This window comes from Tinamus guttatus, unplaced genomic scaffold, assembly GCF_059628265.1.
Source record: "Tinamus guttatus ecotype Peru unplaced genomic scaffold, ASM5962826v1 Tinamus_guttatus_pri_ptg000650l, whole genome shotgun sequence".
Lineage (NCBI taxonomy): Eukaryota > Metazoa > Chordata > Aves > Tinamiformes > Tinamidae > Tinamus > Tinamus guttatus.
Window position 1 is genome coordinate 101394 of NW_028289184.1, and position 10454 is coordinate 111847.

The window sequence follows — 10454 nt, forward strand, 5'->3', positions numbered from 1 at the left end:
AGACAGAACCTGGCTCAGCCTCCCCTTTCCTCCGCTACAGAAGCAGTTTCTGGTCGTTGCTCATATCTTCACTTTAGGTGGCCAGGATCTGCAGCAACCCCATGGCCAGGTTAATATAGGCTCAGGCTTCATCCATTCCTCTCACCCAGAGCAGCTCGCTGGGAGAGCTAGCCCAGCACAAGGGAAGGGACCTGCTGAGCTCTGGAGATTTGCAGCCCTCCTCGGTACTGCTCCCCCTAGGCAGAGCAGAGCGATGCTGCCAGATCACCAGGCAGAGCCCTGGGCTCTGAGGCGCTTCCATATCTCGGAAAGGGAGAAAGTCACAAGCCGTACCACTGGCACAAGTGCTACTGATCAGGGATAGAAGATAATCACAGATGAAAGATCAGTGCGTATTCAGACAAAAAAAAAAAAAAAAGTCCAGAACAAAAGCTTGTTCCTTGGATGCTGATTCAGTGACTCTGAAATGGCTCCAGGAGCAGACTTGGGCACTAGCAAGCAGTGCTGTGCTGGAGCCCCAAGGGAGGACTGCAAAATCCACAGTCTGGTGTCTAAAAGCTGCAAGCAGCATACAGGGCAAGTCAGGCTACGGTAAAGGCAATCCAGGAGGTAACTCAGGCAGGAGGAAATGGGAAGCACAGCGTTGGGATCACAGCTTCATCCTTCTCTGGAGATGGAGTCCGTGACTCTGGGTCAACAGCCACAGCTCAGCCTTTTGGGGAGCAAGCAGGGAGATGCAGGAGGCAGCTGTGACAGCTGAGGCTACTCAGTGGCCTGAGTAGTGACACTGGCACAGAAGAACCACATGGATTGGGAGGAGCTGGACAGACAAGGACCAAGATCCTGTGTTGTGTTGCTGCTGCTCCAACCCACCCTGTCCTGCGTTACCTCACACATGTTTAACTGGAAGGTCCTCCGCTCCTTCTCCATCTCCTCTGCAATCTCACCTCCGCTCACCTCGCTTCGCACCATCCCATACTGCTTTGCAAGGTCTCGCTTCTCCTTCTCAATTTTTGCACTCAAAGAAAGAGGAAGAACACACAAAAGAGTCAGATAAAAACAAGCCTCCAAGTATGATCTCGAGGCCAGGAAGCATGACAACTTACAGTTTGTTCTCATAGTCTTTGCAGGCCTTCTCAAATGGTTTTTTGAATTCCTAGGGAGAGACAAAGGAAGCACTTAACGACTGTCCAGGACAAGCTCTTCTTGAGCTTTAGCATTCTGAGTTCCCACTGGATTGCCCTAGCAGAAAGAACCTTGCAGACTAGTACATGGCTGTCCATAGGACTGTCTCTCCCCAGAAAAGTATGCTCACATGTCTCTGCACCCGCACATACAGCAAACAGGTATGTGCTCCAGGGAAAGTTTACTCACAGGCCCTACACACTTACTTGCATAAGCACTAGTACATATGCCCTAGGCGTGCAAATACACACATGCCCAGGCACCAAAACATTTATCATACACATATGCATCAGGTAGACATGTACATATCTGCACCAAGATTTCACAGACTCACATTTTTAAGGGCAGAATGAATCACTTTGACATTTGCTCTGAAACACACAAGCCAGAAAGCATCTAGCAGTTCCTCAGTTGTTGAAGTCAGAACGTTCTTTGACTAACACACCTTCCAGAGGCATCAGAAATCTGTCAAAACCTGACAGCATTGAGAGAATCTAATTCTTCTTCTATGTATTCATCTAACAGTGAGTTAATCTCTCTGTTAAAAAGACATAGTCTGATTCTAATCTGACTGTATATCTTTATATTCTCTCCAGTTGCTGCTATTTTGCTATGTTCAAATGTGTTTGTGTGCCCACATCACCTGCTTTCTGCCCTTTTCTCTGCAGAAACTTTGCTGCTCTGCAACTTGCGTGTCACAGAAATGCAAATTAGTTCAAGTTGGAGGGGGCTTCAAGAGTTCTCTAATCCACCCACCTCTAAGAAGGAGCAGTAGTGAATTCAGACCAGGTTGCTCAGGGCACTGACTGGGCAGATTTTGAAGCCCCTGAAGATGGAGATCCCACAGCCCCTCTAGACTTCTGTTCAATACTTCACTGTTCCTCAAAGTGTTTCTTTGTTTCTTCTGCCTGTCAAAGCAGAACTTCCATCAGGAGTTCTCCCTCCTGATGAAAATGCCAGATAGATTCAGATCAAACTCTGATTTCTGTGGGACACAACTAGAAATATCATCAGCTTGATCATGACTTCTTGTGGACAGCTGTTTTTCATCTCTGCCAGATTTGCTTAGCTTTCTATCTTCTTGGCATTGACCACAACAATGTAAAATAGTGGGTTTTTCATTTACATATTTATATTTTTAGCATTTTACTACACCCCACTTGCTCTCTCATTTCGCACTCCCACAAAGTGCTAGTTCCCAATTTTCTGCCTAAATGCTCCTAATTTTTCTGTATATTTGGCCATTAGTCCATTGGAAGTCCCCAAATTCTGCTGCAGGTTTCAACCCTCTCTTTCCTGCCCATGGCCTCCCCCTGCTTTCCCAGAGGGTCAGCTGTCCATCCAAGGATCCCAGGCCCAGCTCTGATGCAGGCCAGCTGTAAAACCTTGACACAGACTTCTGAGGCAGGAGATAAGTTGGGAGGAAAAGCTCTGAGAAAGCCCATAGAGTCCGAGATAAGAAAGATAAAATTACAGAGTTTGGGTTGTTGAAACAGATCATTAATAGCTCAAGGATTCAAGAGGGGTAAAAAAGCTAACATAAAAACTAACATGGAAAAAACTAAAATGCTAAAGAAAGGAAAATCAGAGAGTTTGTCTGAGTTGTCAGGGTCATCGGTGTCAGTGGAAGCACCAAGAAGCTGCTCCCAGGAGCAGCAGTGCTGACCCTGCTTCTCCTGGCATGATCTGCCTGGCCAGCAGAGACACCTCAGGTGTCTGATCAGGGTGCTAAGAGTACTTAGCACAGTAGCTGCTTAAATCCTAGATATTTTTGTACATGTTAGCCAATAATAATTGCTCTATAGCAGGAAGATGTATAGATCCTGCTTGTAGAATCCCTCTGCGCAAGGCTGAAAGTATATGAAGAAAGTGACTGAAGGAGGAATGGCACCAGATCACAAGTGGCAGCTCTTCGATTGTGTTAGATGTAGGCTATGAACCCTCAATTCCTCAAGAATGACCTAGTTCCAGAATAGTAGATAAGTCAGTTCAGTCACACAAACACACGTCTTCCCTCAAACATCCGCAGGCTCTTGCACTGATTTGTGCCCAGATTCACATGGCAACAAACATAGAGCTGGAGACTTGAGTACAGTCACAGACAGATGCATGCAAGCACCAAGGACCACAATGACGCTTCCATTGGCAAAAAAAAAAATCAAAAAAATAAACAAGCATTTGATGCTTTTCCTAAAACTAGACTGATTGAGAAGTTCTATAAACCCTCTATGCAGAAAAGCAAATTTTACATTCACTTTAATACTTGCTGTCTTGTAATCTCTGAGACCTATGTGCATACACATGAGCATGTTCAGATTCAGACATGTGCCCCAACACCTGCATGTGCAGGAGCCACAGGTGAGCCTGCAAGGGATGGGCCTCACCATGTGGCAGCGGGGAAGTTAGTGCACCTGTGAATTATAACTATTTGGTGCACAAGAGTTTTATTTTTCTCAGTGTAATGAACTACTCCAAACTCCTCTGGGTTCAGCTGCAAAACACGCAGAGGGACCAGCTAAGTGGCACTGCTACCCTGACTTCTGATGTGAGACCCAGCCCCGGGGCAGCGAGCAGGGCCTGGTGCACAGGAGTCTCCCAGGACAGCACATCTCCCTGCAACACCCTGCCAGAGGGCAGGACGTGGGCCAGGGATGAGACTGCACTGCTGCCATGCCCTCTGTCTCCATCTTGCTGCTTCCTAGCATCATTTTTCTTCAGTCCTTTTGGTCTTTGCTTACCCCTTTGAGCTCTTTCAAGTCGCCCTTTATTAGTGACTCCAGGGAAAAGTTGATGTTGTGATACAAACTCTGCAACTGAAAAGGAGAGAGATCATGTAACCTGCATTGCCCAGGCTGGTCAGACTAGCATGAGGTCCCTGGAAATTTCAAGCTGGGTCCAGCTGTGGATGCAGCCCTCAGGTCTGTCTCAAAACATTCAGCCTGCAGCCCAACATAGTGGAAGTTTGTTTTGTGCTAATACTGCGTGAGGGGGAGTGAGACCCAGGGCCATGAAAAGAATTTGTGGACTCAGTGCATTCCTGCTACTTGCAGGAGCACCATCACTCTCCCGGACTGCTGTTACCTCCTGATAGCTACATGCAGGCAGCCTAAGGGTGTCACTGGAAATACCTTCTTAAGTGGCTTGAGTCCCAGACCTGGCGCCAACACCCGCACCACTCGCTGTTTGGGAAGCTGCACAATGAACTACTTCAGAAAACAGTCATCCAAAAAACATCACTGGAGATTTTCAACACTGAACGAGGCCAACCCACAGCTGAGCTGATGTAGAATTGGTGATAGCATAGCTCCAAGAGTCAGTTTTTCTGCAATTCCCCCCAAAAGCACTGCCCAGCTCCTTGCTACTACCAGGCAAACATTTCAGCATAGCTGAAAGCCCAGGGTTAGTTCATCAGGGTACTACAGCACAGTTTGCTTTCTCCTGAAAGCTCTTGTAATTGTTTCTGAAGAGGTTCCCCAGCTCACTCTGAACCTCTAGCAGTTGGTGCAGAAGATGTATACTGGTCCCTTGGAAGAGGTTTTGCTCCACATCTCCCAAAGCCATTCCAACCTGGCTCAACAGCAGGCAGTAAGCATCACCTGCCATTTACCTGCTGCAAACCTTGCCTTTGGTCAATGCACATGATTCCTTGGGACTCCCATGGGGCTCCTGCAAGCACTGTGTGCAGAGTGGGAACCTCCATGGCAGCCTCCTCCCTGCCAGGCCACCATGTGAAATTGCCTCTTATGAGCAGCAGCAGAGGTTGGCTGCCACTCAGCAGTGTCTGCTGTGTCACCTGCTCTAAAACCACACACCTACCTGTGTTTCGGGAAGGGGATGAGCTCAGACAGCCAGAGTGCAGACCAGTCCCTGCCACTCTTCCTGGGACATGTGCCAGAGGGAGGCCCCCACCAGTGTGTCCTTGACTCCTGAGGAGCCCGTTGTGGGACCCTGCTTGGACATTCACGGGGAGAACAGGGCTGCCTACCAGGCTCCTGACAGCCGTCAGTAGCTCCCAGGAAAAGGTCGCAAAGGTGCTAAAGGCTTTGGCCAGCTGCTCCTCACCCTCCAGCTGGTAGTTGGCTGAGAATTTCTCCTGAGCAGCGATGTGGGCTTCAATGTGGCTGATGAGATCTGGAGGAAGGTGGATAGTCCTCAGTGCAACCAGGGAGAAGGTGCAGATGCATTCCCACTCTCCAGCCTGGCTTTGCTCTAGGCCTGGGGCAAGTGTCTCCTATTGCCTCCCACTGTCTCCCCTGTTGTTACCTCCCCTGTTGTTACCCAGCTCCAACGGGCACTGCAGCTGGCAAAGGGCATGAACAGCAGCAGCTACAGGACCTGAGAGCTGCAGGCCTGGGGAGCTACACACACCCCAGGCAGACACATTTCCCACTCCCAGCTTCCCAGCTGCCATCAACCCAATCTGCTGCCAGAACTGGCCTCAGCCCTCTGCCACCCATCTCCCTGCTCCCTGCCCTGACCTTGTCCGCAGGCATGCTCTGCTTTTGCTGCTTTTCTCATCTGCTGCAGCACAACTCGGTCTGCATCCAAGGCCTGGAAACATGGAAGAGCCAGTCATTGCCTATATCCATTCAGATGCTTCCAACACCCACAGCGTTCAACACAAGTCTCGACATCCCCATGCCTGACTGCCCTGCCAGCAGGTGGGTGATGGCCAGGTGGTATCCATCCATGTGTAGCTGAAATGCCAACAAGCCTTCCTGATGGTCTTCTGGAAGAAGTGATCGAGCACAAAGATTGAATTAGAAAATATATCAGAAAGAAAAAGACTGCAGAGCAGGGGGCTTAAGAGATAAGAAAATCTGTTAGCCACAAATTGTGTTTCTATCACTGTCTGAGCCATTCCTGGGCTGGAAGGAGGAATCTTTAGTGGGGCTGAGGGAGGGGCTAAAGGATCTCCAGACATTTCTTCCAACCTCAACCATTCTGTGAAATGCTGCAAAAACCCCTCAGAGAAACCACTGGGCTGGCTTCAGACATTAGCAGCACAGACAAGAGCACAGATTTTCCCTCCAGATTTTAGACCTGCTGGTGGTGGTTGACAGCAATGGTGTGTGGGGACCCTCTGGTGCCTGTGGAAAGGCAGCCTGGAGGCATTATGTTCCTTTCCTGGAGGTAAGGCAATCAGAAATGTCATTAGTTTTGCAGCAAGGTTGAGTGGGAGTGTGAGAGGAGCCTGGAAATATTCTGATCCCATGCAGAGGAACACTGACTCCTCAGAGAGCATTTGAGATAAAACAGCTTCTGAAAAAAGACAAGGGGACAAAAGCTGAGGTTATTTCTTGGTCCCTTCAAGCACCAGCTACATTCACAGTGTAGCAACCAGAGTAGCTATGAAGTACCACCAGAGAGCCCCACTCACTTACATGTCCTGCTCTCAGGCCGATAACCAACTACACGTGGGACTGCAGCAAATCCTGCACAGCTCCCTAGGTTGCCAGGAAATGTCATCCTTTCCATACTGACAGGAGCCCATGTGTATGTGTGATCCCTGTCCTCCCAGCCTGACACTGCTGCAAGCTCTTTCCCCTCTGGCCCCTCCTAACTGCAATGGCTATTCCTACTCTCTGATTTGTCTTTTAAACAAATATTTAACCATAGGAAATCCTTCCCTCCTAGTCTATTGTAGCTGAGTTCCTTTTAAAAGCCTCTGATGAGGATCCAGCTGAGCCCTTCTGGCAATCCAAGGGGATGACACCAACCAGCTATATCCTGAGGAAGGGGGGGGGGTCTCCTTCTAGAGACTCTTTTGATAGGTGGAAATTGATTGTTTTGAGGCTTCCTGGTGGTGTCTCCAGATGGTCTTCATGCCAAGTTTTCCGTCTCTTGTGGATGTCTGATTGCCCGTGGACATTTTACAGAGCAAGGTATAAACCTACCCCTTCTGTCTAAGCATCCTACACCAGTGTGGCTTTTATTCAGACTGAGGTTAAAAAAAAAAAAAAAAAAAAAAAAAACACTTGAGTGAAGCTTTTTGTGATTCTAAAGAGCACATCTCTTCTGTTAAGACTCTTCCTCGAGCCTCTGAGGTGTCTTGACCACCTCATACCCTGGTGCTACCGTGTCCTGCTGTCCCTCCTCCAAGTTTCTGCTACTCCTCTTATGTAAATACCCATCTTTATAGCTAGACACAAGAGTTTTCACCTTATATTCTTGGAATTTGAGCATTTGCATAGAAAGCAGCAGCAGGGTGGGTTTGGTTTTTGGTGCCTTGTTTAAATGAGACTTTACTTGTCCCAGCAGTTCTTCGTCAGCTCCAGGTTCACTCCGGTCGCCACCTGTCCTTTAGGGAGCGAGCTGCTACTGCTCAGAGCACACACTTCCGAACCAAGCTCTCCTCTCTACTCGCCTGCTCTCATCACAGTCCAGTTCACAGCTTCCTCTCACCCTTTTTAAGGTGAAGTCATTTAGCCTAGTTGAAGTGTGTCTCTCCTGTCGAGGCTCCACCTTGGCAGTTTTCAAACATCTCTGATCTCCACCGTAAACCAGACTTTTAGTGCCACAGTGAGACTCTGGCTTTGTGCTTGGCCCTGGCAGGGGGCATTTTGGAGACCACCACAAAAACCCTGATCTTCAACTTCCTAATAGCTTTCAGAGTCTCTCTCTCTCCCCGCCCCCCTCCACCCCCGTCTTACTCCCTTCTGCTACCTCCTTCCCAAACTGTTGCAAGAGCCTGTCCAGGTGCCTTGTGATGCCAGTCATCTCTTATCGGAAGTTCAGCTCTTCACACACAGATGTCCAAATCTCCCACATCTGGACCTGCCTCCTGAAGGACCTGCCTACTTTCTCCTGACAAGCTTCTCCCTGAAGGTATAACTTCAGAAGTGACCCAGCCCCACCTTTGGGACCATTTTCTGCTTGCTAAATGGATGCTTCCAGGCCAAGAAGCTCTCCTCTCCCTAAGGAGCGGAGCAGCACCTGGGATCTCCCTGAGTGGTGAGGCTGCTCCATGGCAGCCCTGAGGCTCTCGTCATCACAGCATCTCCACCTCCCTGAGCTCCTCCATTTCAGCCAGCCTCAAGAACAGCACTGCCTCCAAGCACCTTAAATTGCATACAGCAGCTGACTGCAGGGCACAAAATCATATATCTGGCACTCAGTGCAGGAATTCCCAAGTCCTTGGCTGTATTTTTACCTGCAATAGTTTGCCCCGAAGGCGTGGGTTTGGTTCTGCCTTCAGTTGAGCTGCATGACTTCCCCTTTGAGGTCCCTGACCCTTCCAGAGTCAGCAGTCAAAAACCTGTTGACCTCCTTCCCCTGCAGCTAAACTCCCACACCTCAATTCCCTTTCATCCTGGTGATCCACACTTCCCAGGCACAATTCACACAATTCATGCTGGGGCCCTCCTTGCTCAGCCAAGGGCTACAACATGGCAGCAGGAGTTTATTTGGGGTTTACTGTCAACTCTGACACTTCACTCCCAAGCCAAGAGCCCTGCAGACTTGAAAAAACTCAGTCGTATGCACTTTGTTCTCTAACCACAGCTTCCTTATGTAGCAGCTCTGAATGACTGAAGTTTTAGCTTTTCTTTGGGTAAAGGTAATAGAGTAACAGTTGAAATTAAGCAACACAAGGAAATTGCCCCACATTCAGGGCTCATGAGCAAGTTCTGGCCTCCAGAGACTTGAGGTTTATATAAAAAACACAGTGACCATCACTTTGACAAAATGATCTACAGGTTCCACACATCAGGAAAACCTGGAGAGCTCTGCTAGCTGATCCCGAGCTTTGGAGGACTCCAACACAGTGCAGTGCATGGCAGCCAGCAGCAGATCCTGTTACCTTCCCTCCTGTTTTTTTCTGGAGCACCAGGCACTGTTTCTCACTTTCTTTGTGCATGTTGGCAGCATGAGACAACCCCTTCTCCTCTTATGCAGCAGTCTGACATCGAATATTGCAGGGTTTTTTTGTTTTTTGCAATTGGCAGAGAAACAAGGCATATGTCATGACCAAGTAGCTCTGCATTGGCCACTGCATTTAGTAGCTAGCTCTGAACTTATCTCTGGGGGCAGGATTTGTATATTTGACTTCCAAATGTTCCACATCAGTCCGTCCCACCATTTCCCTTGGGACAAGCAAGCAACTAACCTACCCCCACAAGGCCTTCCTTTTTTCGTTGTTTCATTTTTTTTGTTTTTTGTTTAGCTCATGTTTATCCAGGGGAATTTAAAAAAAAAAAAATCAGTCGTAGGGCTCTGATCCAGCCTAGTCAGTTTTGCACCACCTTTCCTGGTGAGCCTCGTGCCCCCGCCAGCGCAGCTCCTGTGCGATGGCTCTGGCTGTGTCCCCGTGCGCCACAAGGACATGCCAACCCACCACGTGCAACCACCCCAGTGGGGCCTGGCCCCACTGCATCTCAGAGGGAGGCAGGGCCTGGCCGGGCACTCGCATGGCCTGCCATCCCTGCAGCCACCCTGCCGCCCCACGGGCACTCTGCCCTCGTCATGGCCACCCTGCTGTGCCCATGGCCACCCTGCCGCCCCATGGGCACTCTGCCCTCGTCATGGCCACCTTGCTGTGACCATGGCCATCCTGCCACCCCATGGGCACTCTGCCCTCGTCAGGGCCACCCTACAATCCTGTGGCCACCCTGACAACCCTTGAGGCCACCCTGCTGCCCCCAGAGCCACCCTGCCCTCCCTGTGGCCACCCTACAGCCCCTCTGCTGTGCTCGTGCCCACCTTGCCCTCCCCATGGCCACCCTGCCATCCTCCTGCTGGAGCCCAACAGCGCTCGCTGGGCCACACTGGGCGCCCTGGCCGGGCACAGGGCCCCGCGGGCCCCCAGCACGTCCCCCATGGACGCAGGGGCTCTGGGCCCAGCCTCACACCAGGGCAGGCAGCACCCACCGCAGCGCCCAGCTCCAGCTCACCTCCTCCAGGCTGCTGGCTGTGGCCTTGCAGCGGCCCATGTGGCAGGTGAAGGCGGACGTGGTGGGTGAGCTGAGGTCCTCCTGTGCCTGCTGCACGAAGTCCCGCACGGAGATGAGGGTCGCCATGGCGCCGTGGGAAGCTGCTGGTGGGAGCCGCAGCCGGGGCTGCTCCCGGGGAAAGGAAGGACAGGGAGCCCCTCGCCACACACCCCTGCGCTCCTGCCCCACACACGCGCAGGAGCCCGGGGCAACCCTGCAGCGCGGATGAAACTTTTTTTTTTTTTTTTTTTTTTGAGGAAGAACATGACTGACGCTTCATTTGGAGTCATAGAGAGCCACAGTCTGGTGGCAATGTGGAAAATGCAGCTGCGGGTGATT

At 50.4% G+C, this 10454-nt stretch overlaps 1 protein-coding gene across 1 annotated transcript in view; it reads right to left on the reverse strand.

Annotated features, from left to right (window-relative positions):
- LOC104569715 (arf-GAP with SH3 domain, ANK repeat and PH domain-containing protein 1-like) overlaps positions 1–10203 on the reverse strand; it is a 30451-nt gene extending 20248 nt beyond the window's left edge. Inside the window, exons 1-6 of the mRNA XM_088536078.1 lie at positions 10077–10203; positions 5664–5736; positions 5171–5316; positions 3924–3998; positions 1107–1156; positions 889–1018 (exon numbers count right to left, since the gene is read on the reverse strand). Coding sequence (XP_088392204.1) covers positions 889–1018; positions 1107–1156; positions 3924–3998; positions 5171–5316; positions 5664–5736; positions 10077–10202 — 600 coding nt within the window. The 5' untranslated portion in view covers position 10203. The remainder of the gene's footprint in view (positions 1–888; positions 1019–1106; positions 1157–3923; positions 3999–5170; positions 5317–5663; positions 5737–10076) is intronic.
- Positions 10204–10454: the final 251 nt, after the last annotated feature.